We start from the raw sequence: 23,242 nt of genomic DNA, 5'->3' as shown, positions 1-23,242 counted from the left end.
GAAACATGTCCTTCGAATTAAGGAATGCATATTTCTGATTAGATTTCAAATCAGTTTTAACATGAAATGCAGAAGGTAAGCAGTATTGTTAGATCCTACCGGGGGCGAATCTAACGGGAAATTTCTCCAGATGTGGATTAACATGTAGTTTTCTACTTTCCACGATATTACTAAAGAAACCTGCGGACAACTCTGAGCATTTGCAAATAAATCATAATCAATCATGATTATTGAGCATCCAATTGATCACAGGAATGACATAACGTGACAACATATTGTCGCTGACATGTCTAGGTCTTCCTCCAACAGGAAATTATTCTCGGATCTAAGGGTAACCTTTGATATATAGCAACTAATCTTCATTAAAACACGCAATCTTTCTGTTACCATTTGACAAATTGGTGGTTGTTGATGACTGAGACAACAACGTGACTTCTGTCTTCTGTGTTCTTTGGTCATTTTGACCCCCTCCTCCACATATCCGTGTACTTGCTGTTCCCGTAACCTCCCCAACCCGCCATCAGTGGATCCCGTCGAGAAGTGAAGCACAGTCAAATATTACACAGTGAAGCAAACAGTCTATCTTAATTTCCCCTCTGACCTATCCCTAGTCCACTTCAGAACATTTCCTCCGTTTGTTCACAACCCCACTCTTTATTCCCAGGACAGGATTCTCTCCTCTCCGGATTATAGCAGGATATATGTCAACACTATTTGCAGCACATTAAAGCCTATTCTTTAAGAAGAGTTCTGCATATATGAATTGGAATGGATATGTAACAGATAGAACAGAATTCTGTCGGAAACACTTACTTGGCGTCACTGTTAATCTCGTCCCTGACCCGAATATTAGCTTCCTATCACCAGCATCCACACAGTGGTAATCCCCGGTACAAAAACGACACGTTTATTTTGGTTCTGGAACTGCCATCTTAGTTCTTTACAATTTGATTGCCTACCTCCTTTTCGTATAATAACCGATTTCTCTCGAAGATGATCACTATCAGCTCAATTTTCTGCGTTTCAGTCATTTTAGTACAGCTGAACAAGCTGCATTCTTTAATCTCGCGGCTCTGCAGTATTGACTTCACAGACATAATCAAAGAAAAGATTATTTTGCTGTTCTTGTGATTAAGTACAGCACTTCTTTTACTTTTCAGATACATATATTATTTCTTGAAAGTGATCAGATAGATACATAGGACTCCTTGTATATGAGGTAATTTGACTTTAGATTATACGCTGGACGCTGAAATAAAAACACCCAGCTGTTAATTAAGCATTAAAAGACTGCTGCTACTCCAAGAGTAAAGTGACACTACTTCTAGGTGTTATACTTAATGCAAGGAGCCGAATAACTTATTTTTGGCGCTGACTATCTCGAACGACTTGTTGCAAAACAGAACATATTACACACATGTTGCAGGTCAGATTCACAGATCTGTGAAGCATGGAAAGTTGGCCCTTCAGCCAAGCGAGTCCGTCAACAACTCATTTACATAAACCTACAGGAATTCCATTCTATTCGCCCTACATTCCCATCATCTTCCTGAAACCTTCACCTGCGCCTTTATGCACCCATTTTCAGTATCTGCAGTTCATTTTTTTTTGCTGCTGACTATTATACCTTATGCAGATTTTCACGACAGATTTAAAGCACTGGGAACCAGATCCCATCTTTGTCACCTCTGCAATAAGATTTACAAAATCTGCTTAAAATACTTACTGGGTGTCACGGTTAACTTGGTTCCCTGGCCGAATATTAATTTTCCATAACCTGCACCTTCATTCACACAGTGCCGACTATAGGTACAAAAACACCGTGTAGTATTTTGCTAAAAGTAATTGTATGCTTTCGTATGGTATCATTCAACTGACCTGAGATATATTTGAGTTATTATGTCTGCTTATCATTGTGCTGCCCTCAATGCTAATTATATAAGGGGTCTCAATTATGTTGTAAAATACATGATTTCCTTGTCAAAAGAGTTCTATGCCTGAATTCCTGACTAACGAATTGCCACAATTGTTAAAATGGAGCATCAGTGGAATAATGTTAAACCTTTTCTGCAATCATTTTACTAATTTTCTCTCCTCTTGAGGTCGTCATCTTGTTATTTCTTTTTCGATCGGTATTTTTTTCTTTTCTATCCTTGGATTTATACGGAAATATTTTTAATTTGTACTAAAATTATTTTAAATTGCACTTGAGGCCAATGCTGGATGAATGTGAAACATAATTAAAAGGATACAGAGAGAAAGAAAAGAAAACGAGTGAAGTCTTGATAAACCTGCAGTTTGATTCAGAAGAGAGAAAAGACCAAGAGACAGGAGCCCATCCACATAAATGACGCAAGTTAAAGTCTCCTCGTATCCATTCCAAATAATCTACAGGTTAAATAGAGCCAGTTGTTCATGAAACTTTTAACTTATCACTGAACTTTTCCCTCCATCTGCTTACCAGAGCGAGGAATGGAGTGTCTGCATTTGGAATATAGCACCAGAAACGCCCAATATTACTTATTTGGGGAACGGGATCTTCACGCCAATATATCTTTTTATAAACTAAGTTTTCTTATTCTCTGAATTATTTCAGGTTAAGAATAGGTGCATGTGTTCTAACGAAGCCAAAATTTAAGCTGCTTTACCAGGACCATCGGCAGAAGCTGTCTTACCTGCTGACTGTTTAGATCATACACTATATAATTTTTCTTCAATGTCTACAGTTTCTTTGTGAACATTTAGTTGCAAATTAAATACTAGAACAGCAAAGTCAAGATTTTGTCATGTGGAGAGAACTCACTCGGTTTGACAGTTAACCTGGTTCCACGTCCGAATATTATCTTGTCATAATTATGACTCGCACAGTGCCAATCAGCAGTACTGAAAATTGGAGTAACTTTATTCACGGGAAGGACTTCTGATTTCTCTAGTCTTTCATGTTTACTTTTCAGATGGAATATTCTCTGTCGAGGGAGCGAAATATTTGTCAATCAGTTTATTAGATAAGCAGATCACCTAGCCATATTTGCTTGTTGTGATCATTTTTCTGCCCGTCCAAGTCATTGGTGTACATTCTACAACTAAAGATGGGGGGGGGGGGGGTTTGGGGTGTTTTTTTTAATAGTAATTCGTTGAAGCTCAAAATCTAGCTCAAGTATTAGTGTTTTTGAGTTTGAAGTGCCAAGTCTACGCGGGGAACGATTTTTAAGAACAATTAAGATGCATTTTCTTCAAGAGCAGTTGTAAGAGTGAAGAGAAATTGACCATGCATATTGCGAGCAGATGTAGACCACTCGTAGTAATCACGTCATATATTCAAAAATTATATAGATAACCTGATTAATATCTGAGTTCCGTATTCTCTTCGACCCTCGACGCCCTTCTCGCCGAGATAGATAGATCGATAGATAAGGGAAGGAGAGAGAGAGAGAGAGAGAGAGAGAGAGAGAGAGAGAGAGAGAGAGAGAGAGAGAGAGAGAGAGAGAGAGAGAGAGAGATACTAAATTGCAAAATATACGTCAAAGTTTTTGCAGAGAAGAGCAGCCGTTCTCTTTTGCAAAGCAGTGGTAACTTTCTTTTCCAATAACAGCCCTTGAGCCACTCTTATTTACAGTATTATCTGCTTTCATTGGCTACTATGTATTTTTTCTGCACGGGTTTAATACTGGTTTCAGCATCAATGCACATTTTCTTTTGTGTTTAGCGGAATATTAGAAGTTTTGTAAAATCTTCCAGAAAGCATAATAATATAGAATGAAGCCCTAACTCTTCCATGTAAATATTAACGATGTGTAAAGGATATGATATTTCATTAACATCTAAAAAAGAGTCTGTCACCTAATTAACAGCTTGTATCTAGTTCCTCAATTCATCAAAATACTGAGACTCAAGTGATTGTACAGATACTGAAGATCGTGAGCAACATACATAAAGTGATGGGTGAATTCAGCAGCACGAGCAGCATCTATAGAGGGAGAAGAGTCCACTTCTCTATCCGAAATGTCTACTATTAATTTCCCTCCATCTATTTTCCCTGATCTGCTGTGCTGCTCCAACATTTTCTCCTGTGTTGCTCGTCAGTACAATTGCCCCTACCAAACAACAATCGATTTGTTGCATCCCACACGATGTCCATTACGGTCACAAAATCCTTTCCAACAAACTTCCCTCCGCTGTTATCTGCCCCGAGCAATCAAATCGTTATTGTATTCAGTGAACCTGCAATGGAACGTCCGTTTCTAACATTATTCCTTTCATTTCTCTACTACCACATTTCTATGGACAACTGCACATTAGAGTCTCTTAGAAAATAATTTGGACTTTCCATTTATATTTGACCACCCCCCGGAAAACAATTGACTACTTTGGTTAATAATTTCAGGAAGCAAACAATTATTTGCTTCGTTTTGTCGCTGACATTATCTAGAGAGCCGTGTAATTAAAAAAAAAGGACCCAAGGTCCCGACGATGGGATCTTTGTGGGATAGCCATTTTAGACACTTACTTGGCATCACGGTTAGTTTCGTTCCCGCAGCGAATATCAGCCTGTCATTACCCACATTCACACAGCCCCTATCACCAATATAAAAACCATCCTCGGATAATCAGACAGCGAAGCATCAAGCTAGTCTCTAAATTTGTTACTTTCATCGACTTTTAACCATTGACGATCTTAATCATATTCTATTTCAAAAGAATTCGGAGCATTTGATCCTGTGTGCTGCATGGAGGTTGCACTTTTTCCCAGTATTCGCTAAGGATCCTCACACTGGCGCCGGTTTCCTCCTGCATTCTAAAGGAGTGCATCGAAGTTATCTAGAGACTGCAAACGGGAGTTTATGGGTATTCAACAGACAATAAGTTACAGTATTATAGGGAAGTTAAAAATGGAACAGGACTGATGCGATTGTTTTTCCATGAACTGGTACGCACCTGATAGGCCGAATAATATATATTTTTTGGTATCATGATTGACATATGAAAAATAAGCCATATACCATTGACGAATGAAGAGTTATCGCTCAGTAATAATGACAAATGAGGAAAAATATTCACGGTCAGTTACTATCTGACGTGGTATCAGCCTGAGAGAGGTCTAACTTTGACAATATATTAGAATAATTAATTTGAATCCAGGATTCAGTATTTGAAGTGGATATTCGGAATAATGCCAAATACCAGCTTCTCCTGTGATTTTTTTGTTCATTTCTATGAAGTGCTGCTCTGTAATGTTATTGATTTTCTTATAGAATTAATAGAAGACACATTCTGTATTACAAATGAATTATGCGTTATGTACAGATTATAGCTATGTTTGCCAACTGGTAGTCGTTTTGATGCAAGGTAGCTGCTGTATCAACTTATCGGTCATTTTTGGTTATAGATTAAGGAATATGCTACTGCATGACAAGGCACTTAATTACTGAATATTATAGCAGGCTTTCATACTTACTGGGTTTTACTGTAAGTCTGGTTCCACTCCCGAACTTCAATATATTTCCTTGATACACACAACGATTAACACCATCACAAAAACCTCTGTGGTCAGATTCAATCACTACTTCACCATTTCATCCGTTCAGACTGAATGGCTTCCACCAATTTATTTCGTTGATTTTCCAATGTCTGAGATGTCACCGACGTCACCGAAGACCAAAAGACGAACACATTGAAAATGCTCTTAAATTTAAAATATGGGAATATTGGGTTCTTCCTATTCCAATATCGTGCATTCCAATTAAACTTTTTTCACGAACTCCTTTCTGAATATTCCTTAAGTTGTTTTCTTTGTGAGTTGAAAAGAAAGAACCCGTCACCATATCTACCATTCAGCACAAAGTATGAGAATAAGTGAAGAATTCCCACTTACTCGGTGTCACTATAAGGTTATGATCCTTCATTAAGGACATCAATCCGCACAGAGGGACCAGAGAGTGAGCAGTTCCAAGCCACTGGATGTCAAATCTCCTAGAAAGTATCTAGGACCTAGTATGTCGGTGCAGCTACAAAGAAGGTTCGACGGCACTAGCCTCCGTTGTACCAAAAACATCTTCAAGGAGCGATGCCTCAAAAAGCGGCATCCATCATTGAGGGCCACGCCACCAGGGATATTCGCTGTTGTGATTGCATTCATCAGGAACGAGGCACAAGAGCCTGAAGGCACACACTCATCGATTCAGAAACAATTTGTTCCCCTCTGTCATCCAATTGCAGAATGGACATTGAATCCATGAACACTACCTCACTACAGTTTTATTTTCATTTTTTGCACTACTTATTTAATTTAACCATTTAATAAATATATTACTGTAATTCATAGTTTCTTTCTCTGTTATTATGTATTGCATTGTACTGCTGCTGTAAAGACAACAAGTGTCATTACATATGCAGGTGATATTAAACCTAGTTCTTATTTTGATTCTCAGTTCCCTTTTCCAAGTTTAGCCTGAAATCTACAGAACCTCCCCCCACCCCACACCCTGGACAATAACTGTCCCTGATTGAAAAAGACCCTCGGTCAATTTGTTATACAGACGAGCTTACAAAGTCTAGTATAAAGCTGTCTACTTGTATGACAGAATTCTCTTCAAATTGTTGAAGTATGTTCCATGAACTTATAATCGCTCTGCTAAGTGAGAGTTTTCCAACTTCACTAAACTTAGAGAGCTGTAATTCAGCAAAAGAAGAAAGATAATGAATATCAATAAAGGTAATTATTTATATGAAAATAAAGCGAATTTGGACAATGCATTTCACATCTGAAGTGTTTCAAGTAGAAATGCGTTCTTAGCCGAAACTCTTCAGAATGAACATAACCTATTTGGGTTACAAATTAACACTGACCTATTATGTACACAGTTCTATCTTCCGTTTCCAAGACGAAATGGCCATCCCCGTTGGGCACTAAGTAACACCCTCTTACTGAAGTACAGTGGAGCTACAGAATGGTGGTCATTAAGTTTCTTAATGCGTTGTTTTACTTACTCGATTCTATGGTCAGCCTGGTCCCTCTTCCAAATATCATTTGATTAACACCACTTAAACTCACACAATGCATAACATCCTCACGAGAACGTTTCCAGCAGATGTCTATTCAGTGATTACATCTTACTGTCGGCATGCTGCCTCTACCGTCCTTTGTCCTGAATCGTTGGAATATTAGCTACTTTGGACGATAATTCTTGCCAGATAAAACGGTTTGCATTGTCTTAGATTGTGAAAATTAATCCTTCCCTCCCCCCTTTCCACCCCCGCGCCGACCCAGAGGAGTTTTCAGTTTTTCCACAAGCTGAATCCTCATTCGGCTGAGCCTCAAAAAGTCAATCTGCTTGATGTCTCCTCAGGAATAGTCACATCTCTCCCCAGTCCTCAAAAGAACCTAATGCCACCCCCAGCTCAGGAATAAATCTGAAGAACGGTTGTATAACCTTCTGCTATCTTTAGTAATCTCTTCTTCAATTAGGGAGGCTATTCTGCAAAGGGAACTTAAGGACCCAATGTACTCGTATTAGGGTACATTTACTTTGCAATTGAAGTTCGCTTGTAATATACTATACTTTACTTTGTTTACCCCGCTTTTACATTGCTATTCATGTTACACATCTCCCTTTAAATCTTAACTGCTTACTCAACTGATAGCAACATTTATCATATTGGATGAAGTCACATTTCCCCCATATGTACCATCTCCTAGGTCATTCTCCTAGCGTGTCCCATCCCATTCAAGTACGCCCACAGCACTATATCAGTCCAGAAAAAAAAAACAAGCATTACGAAGAAGTACTCACTGGGTGTCACGATTAACTTCGTTCCTGGGCCAAATGATAACCTATTATTCCCAGCATACACACAGCATTAATGTACAGTGCAAAAACGTCCGAGAGTATGTACAGTGCAAAAACGTCCGAGAGTATCATTATCGTTCTGTGTACTTCCATGTAATCTGTATATTAATCCTGCCTTACCTTCCTTGGGCTTTTTTGTCCTCATATAAATCAAATCTACGCTAATATTGAAAATCCCACAGTTTGTGGGTTAATTTATTAACTCTTTATTTTAAGGGAAATCGGTCTGAAATCAGTTCAGACAATTCACCAATAAAATGCTTTCAGGGGGTTTAATACTTATTAATATGGCTTCGAATTATCAGACCGTTTTCTGGATGTAGTTGCGAACCTGATGCATCTTTTGCTGACACACCCAGAGGCAGTGCTAATATTGGCAAAATTTTAGAAAAATATTGCACAAATTATTTGTTTATATATTTTCTTTAAGATTGTGCTTGATCATGGCAATAAACAGTTTGTGGTCACTTACTGGTTTCGACACTGCACTGCACTCACACCCGACCAAATGGAGCCGTTCAGTAATAATGAAAATTTCATAAAGAGAGTTTAATTTCTGAAGCTCCTTGTGCCCAACTAGTCTTTTAAGACTATTGATAGACCACTTATGGCAATATTGAGAGATGCACTACTTACATGGCGTGCTCGACTTAAAGCATTACTCTGCTTCTTTGTCCTTTGACCTTGTTGACCTGCCAATTTTGTAGTTATACTTCAAATGGCTATCACTTGTCGTTCTCTTTTAACCAACAGTCAGAATCACACCAATTTCTCGCCCTACTGTAATTTATACCCGCTTTACCCTCTAAACGGTGTAACATTTACCTTGCTACCATTAAAGCACGAGGTATTATATAGGGTACAATATATATCTTTCTTTATACGCCCAAATATTCTCCAAACACAGATTAATGCCAGTATAATGATATGTTACTAAACCATACATTACTTTTGAGGAATTGTCTGTAACTAACAACACTTACTGGGCTCGACGATCAGTTTCGTCCCACCTCCAAATATTAGAGGAGTAGCTGCTCCTCCAGACACACAACGCGTGAGCCTGTCACAAAAACCCCCCAACTGAACACTTATTCGCTCAGATCTCTGGTCCAGTTACAGCGCAATAAAATAATGGAACTAAAATTACTCCTATTCTTATTCTTCGTGAATATTCTCCTGTTAAACCCTTTACATCTCCCCAATCCATTATTGGTGTGCTGGGGACAAATAACTCGCATTGCCTTGTGTAATAGAGTCGATTCCGCATCTAAATGTCCTATTGCTCTCCATTGCATTTAATTATCAAAAACTGCATTAAATTGAGTTAATTCAATTTTCATATTAAATTATGACATAGGACGCCATTAGTCTCATCTAGTCTATTCTGAACATTCCTTCAGTTCCATGTATCCACTTATTTTCATGTAAACTATTCCTTCTCACATTCTTTCCTTCCTAATTCTCTGGTCATCCACATATTTAAAACTAGACGGCACTGCACACTTCTATAATATTTTATCATATAATTTTGTATTTTAGACGGATTATTTTTGTGCATTACATTCACCTGTTAGCTGGCTTACTTGTGTTCTGAGACGCCATTTTAAATATCAGAAAAGATTGGAAAAGACACTCTCATAAAACGTAACTTCGCCACCCAACCGTCTCCATCCATTTGCTGCCTTAAAGCCTTCTGATGTCCAGTTAAGGTAGCCAAAAACTACTATTTAATAACTTCCATCAACGTTCTGTTCCTCATTAACCTTCTCCTGATACAGTCTGAACATGTCGCTTCATTTCATCGAATGTATAGCATATTTCTTCGTGCGAGCATTATTGTAGTCTTATATATGTGCTAAATCATAGCTTCTATACAATACACCGCTCATTCCTTCACATACTTTTTCCTCTGAAGATATGCTACAAATTCGAGATGTTGCCAAGGACGCAGAGAAATAGGGGTTTGAAGCACTTACCAGGTAGCACCCTTAACCTGGTTCCTGAACCAAATATCAGTCTACTTATGGATGTACCAGTATTCACACAATGCTACTCACCAACTCAAAAAGCAGTCGAGCTCTTTTCGTATCTATAGACAGACTTCTCATAAAATTCTTGGAATTTTAAATAAAATAATTGCATATTCTGGAAATCTACAACTAACTATGCTATCCTGCAAACACACAGCAGACCAGACAGAATCAGTGGAAAGATAAACAGGATGAATACTGTTTCTCTTTACCAGAATCCTTGTGTTAGACAGCATGACAACTGGGTATTGGTTACATCTATGGCAACTAAGGTGTTAATCTTGGCGAGTCCCATTTCCCTTCATTTTTTTCTACATCTCTGCCTTCCCTATTCATATATTGACCTCTAATGCCTATCAATCCTGATGATTGCCCTGCTTCTACAGCTTTCTCTCGTAGCTCATTCCATATACACACCGCCCTCCGTGTGAAAATTTTCCCCTCCATATCCAATCTTCAGTTGACTTCTCAATAACAGTTCTTGTCTTGATTATGTGATTACCTGAATCGTTCATTCAACACATGTTCCAAATTACATTAATCTTAACAGCCTCATCCACAGAAGTCAGACTCGAGAACTTAGCCTCCTTCAGTTATAATGAACAGAATTGTTAAACATTTACTTCAAATATGCTATGGTTTATCTGAGGGCCTCTGCATCTGAAGAGCCTTACGAAAATGTACGTTTTACCTCAATCAATTTCCTAGAATATTCGATGCAATTCTAAAGCACCATTATTTGTCCGCACACACTTATTTGCTTCGTCCGTCCTTATTCATTCCTCTGGTAAGAGTCCACGAATTTTGTTGAAAATTCGCAAACGAAGAGGGGCAACAGGATATATATTAGTACTTTTTTTTGGTTACATGTCTTGGTGGTGTACCGATAGGGAAACACTGTTTCTCAGATACACTTCTTTAATAATATTTTACTGGTATATATTGCTGCTTTCAATTAGAGTGACTAGCTGTGGATGGCGATTCTACTTATTAGCATGTTATCTTACTTACTGGGTTCTATGGTCAGCCTGGTCCCACTTCCAAATATCAGAGGGGTAGCTCCTCCGCTATTCACACAACGCCTAACTCCTTCACAAAAACCTCCACAATTTCCGCATTAACAGTTTTTGCTGCCCCCTGTCCCAAAAAGGACACATCTCCCACCAAAAAACGCCACGAAGGCAAAGAATAAGTGGCTCTGTTTAAACTATTCCGCTGAACAATTGTATCCCTTGAATAAACTGATTATTTTAATCGCGGAAGATTAATATGTGGCCATGTCAATTTAGATGGAAGCTTTTTCTTCAGTAACTTCAAATCTCGACACACTGTACTCTCAGTGAAATTTCCTACTTATGCTACAAGGAGGTCTATCGCCAACCTTTTCACGATTGCCCAATTCTGACACAATTTTCAGGGATGGATAGTTCATTACTAACAGCAACGACGTTAACTAATTTCGCTACTATGTCCTGGGACTTACTGTGCGTGTTTTACACTGTAGGTTAACGATAGTATATATATATATATATATATATATATATATATATGTTATATTGCAACTTAACGGCAGACATTCGACCCTCTAATTAATGCTGACTCTTTCTGCGCACCATTTACGCTTTTTGATCACCTGGAGTGGACGTTTAGAAATTAGATACCAGCAATCACCATCTGAAACAGTTACTGAGTTTAAAGTTTAACATCGTTCCTCAGCCGATTGATAGCCTATTGACGATTGTATGCGTACCCGCACCACAATAGCAAGCAGTACAAAGCATCTAGTGATTATGTGCATTTATTAAGGGCCTCACTAATATAATATTTCTGAGTGTTTCCATTGATGTTTCTTGTGCTGTCAACAACCTAACGAAAGCTTCCTCGACTGTATAATTATATAGACTGATTATTTTACTGTTTCCATATCATGTTCAGTTTGTTTAACTTCACTGCACATAGCTCACAATTGAAGAGCTATTAAAGTTCAGGTATGAATGGCGAACATTCAGCCTGACAAGCACTTGAATAATATTGCAAGCTTTGAAAAGATCTGTTCTGATTCCATAGTACTCGAGATGGCAGTCTCTACAAATTCTGTCAGTAAACTGGACATCTCTGTAACCAGTGTAGTGAATTCTCGCTACGACCCCCTGTGAATTCATTTGGACACGATTAACAGGAAAAAGGCTAACTCTCAGAATAACACCACAGCTGTGTTAGAAATACCGAGGACAGAAAACATATCCTTCATTCACAGGCCTGGAAGTTATTCCAAGGTTGACTATTTGTTAACTGTATTTATATACTTCATTTGCAAATAGTAATATTTCACATCCAGTTCCAGATACCTCTTGAGCAATGGGTTTGGCACTGAATATATTCATCAACATAATCTCTTTCTTTCTCAGGATAATGTTCAATTGGGCTCCCTTTTCAATTATCGGTGGAGTTGTTCCTGTATGTACACAACGCTTAATCTCATCTCAAGAACATTACCGGTCAACATTTACTCAACCCTAAAGAGCTGCTGTCAGACACAAAGTTGAACAACCCAGAAAGCTTGAAATAAAATGCTATTCAATTCTTTTTGACATATCTCCAATTATTAACTCCTATTATTATCCCTCTTCTTCTGCTTGCATCCCATAGTATGTGGCTGCTCCTAGTATTGGCCTTAAAACTTCAACATTATTTGTATATGTATACAGACTCCTATCGTAGATCGATGGCCCACTTACCTCCATAGATGCTGCCTGACTTGCGTATTGATCGGAATTTGCCTATTTGCAAATTGGGCACTAAAAACAGCACTACAAATCATAAAACAGCATTGAAGGGTTTGGAAATCTACTCGAAGGAGAGAACACGCTGGCAATACGGAACAGGTTGGGTTTTAGAACTGAACCGTTGATACAGAGGTGCCTCTTTCCATAGTTTCTGTCTGACCTAATGGTAATGCTCAGATTTTATCTTTTTGTTACGAGAGCAAGGACATTAACGAGCGTTGCATTGATACACTTACTGGGCGTCACGGTTAACTTGGTCCCTGATCCGAATATCAGTTTGTTCACACCGCTACCATCATTCACACAGTGCCAACCGGCAGTACAAAATGCCCTGGGGCAGTAGTGATCTGTAGACGACAGGTTGACCTAAATTTCTTTCACATGCTACGTTTAATTTTCACATGTCATACCGTTTTTGACAAAATGACAGCTACCTGTATCATGAAACGACCTGGACAGAGGAAGCAACCATAAGACTTACATTTTGCCATTTTATTCAACTCGGCACAGCTTGCATCTGAAAACACGGCAGCACTGGAGGAACGAGGAGTTATATTAATCACGATTCTCGGTTCAATCATCTAAGTTAGCATTGTGGTTAATATAACTCATCAGTACCAGTCGCGCCCCAGGGAAGTCCTGCTCATTAGCCTCGTTATAGTTTACATAATTATTATTAGTCGGCAATGAAATGCCTGGACAGCATAATGGGCCTAATACGCATTACCGATTCACTTTGTGATATGTTTCTTCGATATTTTTTGTAGTTTCCCCTATAAGCAGTTAAGAGTATAGGATCTTAAAATTCCTGCAGTTCAGAGCACAAGATGTTATCTTGGTCCAGAGGTTTGTTGAACTTCCTTAGATAGGGCAATGCAGTCACGGAAAGATGCATACTGACAACCACACAGCGATTTACAACGATCCGCATCAGTACCATTGTATTCTACCTACGTGCCCATCAAATTCTGCCCCCGCTCCAGATTTGTCCATATACCCACCTGCCAGTGCCAATTTGCATTGACCAACTAAACCCTTCCCCAAACTCGCAAGGCTTTGGAACGTGGATGAAACTAGAGGACCCGAAGTAAACCCACACCATCAGAAGTGGAACATTCACGCTCGATACAGCCAGAAAACAGCAGAGGTCAGAGTCGTGACTGCAGTTTCGGTAACTGCATTATGTTGCCACGCAATAAAGAAATTTAGTTTAAAGATAAAATTTTGTTAATACACACATTATCGACCACTTTGCTATCAATTGACAATCGCTGTTTCATAAATATATTGCCCTACTTACTGAGTTCTACCATCAGCTTGGTTCCGACGCCAAATATCAACGGCGTTCCTGCAGCTGTATTCACACATCGTCCGACTCCAGCACAAAAATGTTTTGCAATCAGACCTGAGTTTGAAACTGTCTTCCTGAATTGTCTCACCAGTTCAAAACCTACCATCTCCTCACGGGGCTACTTCCAACTCTGTTTTCTCACTCTTTGTGGGAAACTCTGTCATTCGACACATGTTCCCAATAAATTAGTTTATGCTTCTGTGAACACTTTATTTCTTTTTAGAATTATGATAGAGTATCACGGAAGCACATAATTCTGCCCATCGATTCCGCGTGGAGCATCAGGTACCCAGGCCCATTGAACCCATTTTATTTTCACGGTAATCCTATCAATTCCTCCCGATTAGACGTGCACACCAGTGAGAACTTACAGTGGCCAATTAATTTACCAAACTGCAAATTAGGAGGCTGTGGGAGGAAATCCACGCAGTCTTTGCCACAACGTGCAAACCCCATGCACTCAGCCTTGGAGATTTGGAATGAAAGCTGATAGTTGGAGCTGGACGGCACCAGCTCCACGTGCTGCGCCACTGTACCATCTGCGCTGTACTGCTATTTTCTCGAACATTATTTCAACTTTAGTACAATTGCCTGTTGCATTTGTGTTTCCGATAGTCTTGCAAGACAGCAGAGCAGATTTATAAATTAAAGGATAGTATTTTGAGACTTGCCTATCCGAAACACTTACTGGCTGTCTCGGTTACGCCGGTACGCGGCCGATATTTTATATCATTGAAACCTAGAGCAACAAATGGAACCAATAGTTTAAGAACACATTCGATGTGTCCGGTTGAGGGTTTACTATTATAATTGTTGATTGATAGTCTGCATAGTAAATTTGCATCTGAATGAGATTAAGTTGCAGGGATACAGGGAAAAAGGGAAAGAGTCAGATGAGATTGGTCTATCGGGAATGGGCATGGGACTCCTAGCTTCTTTTGATGGCTCGTTTACCTCCACAGATGCTGCTTGACTTGCTGTTTCTATAACTTCTGCTTTTTGAACAAAATTTGCCTATTTGCGAATTGGACAGTAAAAGTAGCACTACAAATCATAAAACGTCCTTGAAATGTTTGGAAATCTGAGCTAAGAGGAGAATACGCGGGTAACACGGAACAGGTCGGGTTTTCGAAACTTAACTGGTAATGCAGAATTGTCTCTTTCCCTACTTTCTGTCTGACCTGTTGATTATGCTCGGATTTTATCTTTTTGTTACGAGTGCAAGGACTTTAATGAACATTGTTTTGATACACTTACTGGGCGTCACGGTTAACTTGGTTCCTGATCCGAATGTCAGTTTGTTCACACTGCTCTCAAAATTCACACAATGCCAACCGGCAGTACAAAATGTCCTGGGGCTGTATTGATTTGTAAACGACGGGCTGACTCCAATTTCTTTCACGTGCAACTTTTTATTTTCGTGCGTCATACCGTTTTTGACATAATGCTATCTACCTGTATCATGAAACGAACTGGACAGAGAAAGCAACCATACTATTGCCGTTTCTCCATTTTATTCAAGGAAAGTTTTGAAGGAACGAGGGTTTATATTAATCACGACTTACAGTTCAAACATCTAAATTAGCATTGTGTTAAATTTAACTCACCAGTAGCAGTGGTGCCTCACGGAAGTCCTGTTCATTGCCCTCGTTTTAGTGCACATAGTTATTAGTCGGCAATCAAATGCCTGGACAGTATATGGGATAATACGTATTAATGGTTTACTTTGTGATATGTTTCTTCGACATTGTTTGTATTTTCCCCTATAAGCAGCTAGAGCACAGGACCAATTAATGTTCCTGCAGTTCGGAGCTGAAGAGGTTATCTTGGTACAGAGATTAGTTGAAATTTAAAGTAAGTAAATGGAGTCACCGAAAGATGCATATTGACAACCAAACAGCTACTCAGAACGATCCACATCAGTACCATTTTATTCTACCCACATGCCATGAAACTCCGCTCCCACTTGCTCCAGATTTGACCACATACCCACCCGCCTGTGCCTAATTCCAGTGGCGAACAAAACCCTTCCCCAAACTTGCAGTTCTTTGTAACGTGGATGGAACTAGAGGTCCCAAAGCAATCCCACACTATCAGAAGGAGACGCTCAAGGTCCACACTGATAGAAAAGAGCGGAGATCAGACTCGACGCTGCAGTTTCGGTATCTGCGTTACGTTGCTGCACAATAAAGGGATTTAGTTTAAAGATAAAATTTGGCAGGAGTTAACACACACAATGTCGACACTTTCTTATCTTGACGCTTTCATAAATATATTGCCCTACTTTCTGAGTACTGTCGTCAGCTTAGATCCGGCGCCAAATATCAACGGCGTTCCTGGTGCTGTATTTACTATCGTCCGGTACCATCACGAAAACCTTTTGCTGTCAGACCTGACTCTGAAACTATCTTCTTCTGCCTTACTAAGTTGTCTGCCTGATAGAAACCCTCCTTCTCCTTACTGGCCGACTTTAAACAGTGTTTCTCCCCTCCACTATTTGTGGGAGACTGTCATTCGACACATGTTCCCAATAAAACCCTTTATGCATCAGTGAATTCTTTATTTCTTATAGAATTATAATGGAAAATCATGCAACCACGTAATTCTGTCCATCGATTACGCACAAGGCATCAAGTGCCCAAATACATTGATCCTTCACTGAACCCATTTTATTCTTTCTGAAATCCTATCAATTCCGCCGGATTACACGTGTAAACCGGTGAGAAGTTACACGTACAGTGCCCAATTAACTTCCCGACCTGCAAATCAGTAGGATGTGGGAATAAATCCACGCAGTCTTTGCGAGAACGTGCAAACTCCATACAGGCAGCATGGATGTTAGCATTAAAATTGATAGCTGGAGCTGGACGGCACCAGCTGTACGTGATGCGCCACAGTGACATCTGTGCTGTACACTTATTTTCTCGTAAATTATTTCAACTTAAGTGTAATTGCCTGTTGCATTCTTGCACCCGAATGTCTTGCAAGTCAGGAATACAGATTTATAAATTAAAGGATAATATTTTGGGACTTGCCTGTATCAAATAACTGGCTGTCACTGTTATGCCGGTATGCGGCCGATATTTTAGATCATTGAAACCCGGAGCAATGGGTTGAACCAGTTGTTTAATGTGATGTGTCCAGTTGAGGGTTTACCATTATAATTATTGATTGATATCTTACTATTACATATAATTATTGATTGATTGAATGTCTTGCATATGAAAGAGAATAAGTTGCAAGGATAATAGAGAGGGAAAGTGTCAGATAAGATTGCTCTATCAGGAATGGGCATGGGACACATAGCTGATATCAATGGCTCATTTAGCTCCACAGATGTTGCCGGACTTGCTGGGTGCCTACAACTTCTGTATATTGAACAGAATTTGCCTATTTGTAAATTGGACACTAACACCAGCAGTACAATCCGTAAAACATCCTTGTAGGGTTTGGAAAACTGAACTAAGGAGGGAATCGGTCTGTAACACGCACCAGGTCGGGTTTTCGAACTGAACCGTTAATACAGAAGTATTTTCTTCCATACTTTCTGTCTGCCCTGTTAATTATGTTCAGATTTTATCGTTTTGTTACGAGTGCAAGGACATTAACGAGGATTATTTTGATTCACTTACTGGGCGTCACGGTTAACATGGTCCCTGATCCGAATATCAGTTTGTTCGCACCGCCACCTGCATTCACACAGTTCCAACTCGCAGTACAAAATGTCCTGGGGCTATATTGATCTGTAGAGGACGTGTTGACTCCGATTTCTTCCACGTGCTATGTTTAATGTTCACGCGTAATAGCATTTTTGAAATAATGATAGCTACCTGTATCATGAAACGAACTGGGCAGAGAAGCAACCATACTACTGTCATTTCGCCATTTTATTCAACTTGCATCTGAAAACTCGGCACCATTGAAGGAACGAGGAGTTATATTAATCACGATTCTCGGCTTAATCAACTAAATTAGCATCGTGTTTAATATAACTCCTCAGTTGCAGTTCTGCCTCAGGGAAGTCTTGTTTATTAACTTCGTTTTAGTGTGCATAATTATTATTAGTCCGCAATGAAATGCCTTGGCAGCATTATGCGCGTAATACGCATTATTGGTTTACTTTGAGCGAAATCAGCCCTTTCTTCTCGGAGCGACGGACTATGAGAGGTGACATGATAGAGGTGTATAAGATGATGTGAGGTATTGATCGGGTGGATAGTCAGAGGCTTTTTCCCAGGGCTGAAATGGTTGTCACAGGAGGGCGCAGGTTTATTTAACGTACTGGGGAGTAGGTACTGAGGAGATGTCAGGGGTAAGTTTTTATGCAGAAAGTGGTGAGTGCGTGGAATGGGTGGTGGAGACGCATACGATAGGGTTTTTTTCCAGAGAATTTTGGATAGGTATATGGAGCATAGAAAAATAGAGGTCTATGGGTAAGCCTAGTAATTTCTAAGGTAGGGACATGTTCGGCAGAACTTTGTGGGCCGAAGTGGCTGTATTGTGCTGTAGGGTTTCTATGTTGCTATGTTACTTTGTGATATGTTTCTTCGACATTGTTCGTGTTTTCCCCAAAAGCAGTTACGAGCACAGGACCAATTAAAGTTCCTGCAGTTCGGTGCTCAAAAGGTTATATTGGTACAGAGGTTTCCTGAACTGTTAAATAGGTTAATGGAGTAACCGAAAGATGCACACTGATAACCAGACACGATCCACAACAGTACCATTGTATTCTTCCCACATGGCCATCAAATTCTGCTCCCTCCCGCTGGAGATTTGACCACATACCCATCCGCCAGTGCCAAATTCCAGTGACGAAATAAACCCTTCACCAAACTCGCCGATCTTTGTAACGTGTATGAAACCAGAGGTCCCAAAGCCATCCCACACAATCAGAAACAAACGCTGAAGATCCATACAGACAGACAAGAGCGGAGCTGAGTTTGCAGCTGCAGTTCTGGTATCTGAGTTATGCTGCTGCACAATAAAGGAATTTAGTTTAAGGATAAAATTTCTGCAGGAGTTAATAAAAACTTTGTCGACCATTTGCCTTGAATTGACAATCGTTATTAACGCTTTCATAAATATATTGCCTTACTTACTGAGTTCTACAGTCTGTTTGGTTCCGATGCCAAATATCAACTCATCACTGCTGTATTCACACGTTATCCATCACAAAAACGTTTTGCAGTCAGACCTGACACTGAAACTGTCTTCTTCTGCCATACTAAATTGTCTCACAAATTCGAAACTCGCTATCTTCTTCCTGGTCTACTTTCTCCCCTCCACGAACTTAGGGAAACTCTTAACTCCTTTTTAGAATTATAATCCAGTACCGCGGAACCACGTTATTCTGTCCATCGATTCCGCATAGAGTATCAAGTACCTCGGTGCATTCATCCTTCATAGAACCCATTTTATTCTCTCTATAGTCTCTTCAATTCTGCGGGATTATATTTACTGTGTGCCAAATTTATTCCGTTTCATTCTCCAAATGTTATCTATCTTTGCATGGCTTCATAATCACATGGTAGACAGAATTTTAAAGGAATCCATCATATTACTTGAAGTGCTACGATGTCCCTTAATAGCTTATTATTGTTAGTTTTGATTTATGCATTTTGCGGCTTTTGTAAGATATTGAAACGGTGGTAGGGGAAGGAAGTATTTACTCGCTGTCATATTGAGTTTAGTCAATATGGAAAACAAAGTCTACTTAGACATTGCTGCTTTCACACACCAACAAATGTCCAAGGAAAAGCTCGCCCGCTAACTGTTATTCCGCATGCATCCTAACGGGAGCTGCATGCTCTACAAAGGGAAATGCACCTGATGGAATCACCATTTTATGATCACCCGTGACTATGAAATAATCGAAAGTTATGTCTCACAAACTACATTTGGTTTGTATTGTTTTACAAATAAAACGATTTCAACTGTGATCTACGATTGGAATCATCCTGGCCCTTCTTTCGAACACTTGGACCATATTCAGTCTTGCCAAACCATGGCATAACATCTTACAAATGCATTCAAGCAGCAAGAACGATTTTCAAGCAACAAAGGCATTTACGAATGCAGAAAGAAATTAATCCCGTTGTCGTTGGAGTTCCGTGCTCCAATGACCCTAGTTCATTTTTAAACTCCGAGGCAGTTTGTTCTAATTTTACTCGTTCGCTCTGTGAATACGGGAGTATCCTGCAGGTGCTCTAGTTTCCACCCGTTTCCCAATGACACTTTGGTAGATTAAGAGCTTGCTATAAATTGCTCCGCGGTGTAAGTAATGGTAAGGAATTAATGAGGGCATGTGTATGAAAGGCAGGATATGTTGCTAGGATACAGGAAATAAGGAATTGAGGAATGAGACTGATCGTGTTGCTCCATTGGAAACGGACCTGTGCTCATGGTCATTTATACATGTCTTTTTCGGTGTAATTATGCACTCACAGGATTGCCGAAGTCGGAGACGTCATTGACAAATAGCGATAGCTTCTCTGTTAGTTAATTCAGCATAGATGAGATTGATACATTAATGTTAGTGGACATGGTGCAAAGGCGAGTACTGGGCATTATATCCTGGGAGACATGTTATCCTTCTGTGATTATGTTATGCCTCTATATTAACTCAGCTAATGGAAACATACTTACTGGGTACCACGATTATGCGGGTTCCTTCTCCAAATATTAACTTTCCTTGCGTGCTTCCATAATCACACAGTAGACTATGCCTTAACAAAAACCCAGAGTACTCAAACGCATTATTTGAGGTGGGGCAATGTGCAGTCTGCATGTTATTACTGTATGCCTGTTACTTTTCGTCAATGCGCTATCTACTCTGGCATGTTGAAACTTTGAATATTTAGTAGCTTTGAGCAAGAATTAAATCCGGATGGACATTTTTACATGATGTTAGATAAGTTCCGAAGCTGCGAAAAAACATACGAATTAAAAGGAATATACTGAAAAAAAAGACTATAGTTCCCCCAGGTCCTGTAATATTCACTCATCACTATCTTAACGCATTCTTCAGCAGAATTGTCCTAGGAGATTACAAGTTCGCTTTATTTACGATTGCTAAAAAAAACCTACAACATCATGCCCGTGAATTGTACACAAGGACGTGCATGTTAAGGAACTTACTGGCTATCACAGTTAGTTTCGTTCCTGGAGCGAATATCAACTTTCCAGAGCTTCCAACATTACCCACACGTTGACACTCACCTGGACAATAACTCACTTGTTCCAATGAGCAGTGGTGAAGGGTGTTAACTGCAAAATGGTGACAGCTGTACGGCGAACCGGTAAAGAGTATGCACAATTGGGACTGGCTTATAGCATCACAGGGCGGGAAGGCTATTCGGATCATTAATTGAATGTTGACTCCAAGAGCAGCAACGCTATTAGAACCACACAACTTGCTTTTTTATGAAAAAGTCCTTCATATTTTTTCCACTTGCTCGTTAAATTTCTGTTTCTAACCTGAATCCAGTCGTTTCCCTTGATCCTCTTGCCCCTTTCTTGCGCGAAATAGTGGTTTACAATTTATATTTCAGTATGTTAGAGGAACCCAGATTACCTGTAGGGTAACTGCAAGGGCCACAACAGGGATTAGCGAAGTGTACACAGGCAGAATCAACAAGTGTGAAGAGAAAAATGTCAAATGCAGATGGGATGAATATTAGACTTGATCGCCTTAATTAAAATGTCTTTTATTGTAATATGAAGAAGCTATACAACAATAGAGAATCACCTGCTTAATTTTAGAAATAGGCAGATTCCTTCCCCAAACCCAATCTAGAGAGTTTTCATTTATAACCCGAGAGTCGATTTTGCAAAGGAGACCCATGGAACTTAGCAATTTTATTTTCCAGCTCAACAAAGCCCTTTCTTTCCTACCACACAACACGCACATTTGCTCTCAAAGTTCAAGCCAAGTTGTCGACGAGAACTGATTCTAAGCCTTAGTGCTTGCCTCAGAGATTTGCAGGGACTTCCAGAAAGAGGATTAATGAATCTTTCTGAGCAAAAGTTTTCACAGGAAGCGGACATGATATCAGTTAACATTGAAGGAGAGTTTCAGTCACCATGCAGGCATCCCTGGCCAAAACTATTGCTTAAGAGTATCCCATGAACTATGCCTAAGTATTGTAAAGCACTTACATCCCAGGAAAAGGAGACAGATTCCAATTAAGCACTTCGACTTCAGTCGCTAAACAGCCATCTTACATAATCTCATCACAACAATACATCTTAGTTTACCTTTCACTTTCCTGTCCATAACTCCCATGAATTACACTCGAGAAACCCGTTTCAATCCTTTGCAGTACTAAAATTCAGATTGAGACTACTCTCAACCTTCCCTCCCACAAAATTAGATTCCCCTTCCTTCCGGAAATAGGAAATCTCACAGATGTATTACTGTACATAGTTTTAATAATTTCTCAAACAAAACATCTAACTGTAACGCGACAGAGCTATCGTCTAGTAGTTTAGCAACTCAGAGCGTTAGAAGGGCGGGTTCAGTCATTAACTCCACACACACAGAATACTAACTGTGTGGAGCAGAACTAACTGCACACTAACCGGGTGAAGTTTACTCGTTCTTCCTGGTTTTCTCTCAGGTGCCCCGTTTCCCCCAACATTCCCAAGACATGCATCCGAATAATTATAAATTACCCTCCAGTGCAATTAACTATCAAAGCGGAGGTGGTAAGGTTGGGAAAATCATGAAGAATGAAATAGGACTGATAGGATAGCACCCTTCAGAGCCACATGGACCTAATAGGCGGAACGGCCAGCTTTCGATTTTCTTGTGTCCATTCAGTATTTCTACATATATAAACACAACTTCAAGCTTTGGTGAATTCTGACTCTAACTGCAATGGATCCCTATATGTGAAGCCTTGGACCTTTAAGCCAGTACGCCCAATCGTGCCACATATTTCCTTACGGCTTTGTGTTGAATGCGGAAATCTAAAAACCAGCTGCAGATGTAGTGTCGGGGAGATGGAAGTACTTACTTGGTATCACAGTGAGTTTAGTCCCAGATCCAAACAGAAACTTATCTAACCCTGCCATATACACACAGCGAGAAACATCCAGGCAAAAACTACTCCCGCCCCCTCACTGCACACCACACGTGGGCGCAATGCTATCAGGGGCTGAACGACGAAATCTACAGCCAGGAGCTTGTTAGAATAGAGAACTGTTGTCCAATAATGATCTTAGAAT

At 39.7% G+C, this 23,242-nt stretch overlaps 1 protein-coding gene across 3 annotated transcripts in view; it reads right to left on the bottom strand.

Moving 5' to 3' along the window:
• The window catches only part of LOC132381329 (M1-specific T cell receptor alpha chain-like), a 90,609-nt gene extending 68,305 nt beyond the window's left edge, over positions 1-22,304 (bottom strand). Inside the window, exon 1 of one of the 3 annotated variants that reach the window (XM_059950697.1) lies at positions 22,271-22,304. In XM_059950697.1, the coding sequence (XP_059806680.1) occupies positions 22,271-22,298 (28 nt within the window). In that variant the 5' untranslated portion in view covers positions 22,299-22,304. Of the gene's footprint in view, positions 1-4,507; positions 4,530-17,646; positions 17,701-22,270 lie in introns of those variants that run through there. The other 2 variants (XM_059950698.1, XM_059950701.1) reach the window with 2 other exon arrangements.
• Between the last annotated feature and the right edge of the window lie 938 nt (positions 22,305-23,242).

The sequence above is a fragment of the Hypanus sabinus genome, chromosome 26 (assembly GCF_030144855.1).
Source record: "Hypanus sabinus isolate sHypSab1 chromosome 26, sHypSab1.hap1, whole genome shotgun sequence".
Taxonomy (NCBI): Eukaryota; Metazoa; Chordata; class Chondrichthyes; order Myliobatiformes; family Dasyatidae; genus Hypanus; species Hypanus sabinus.
Note: the sequence above shows the minus strand (reverse complement) of the source record. Positions and strands in the feature narration are given on the sequence as shown.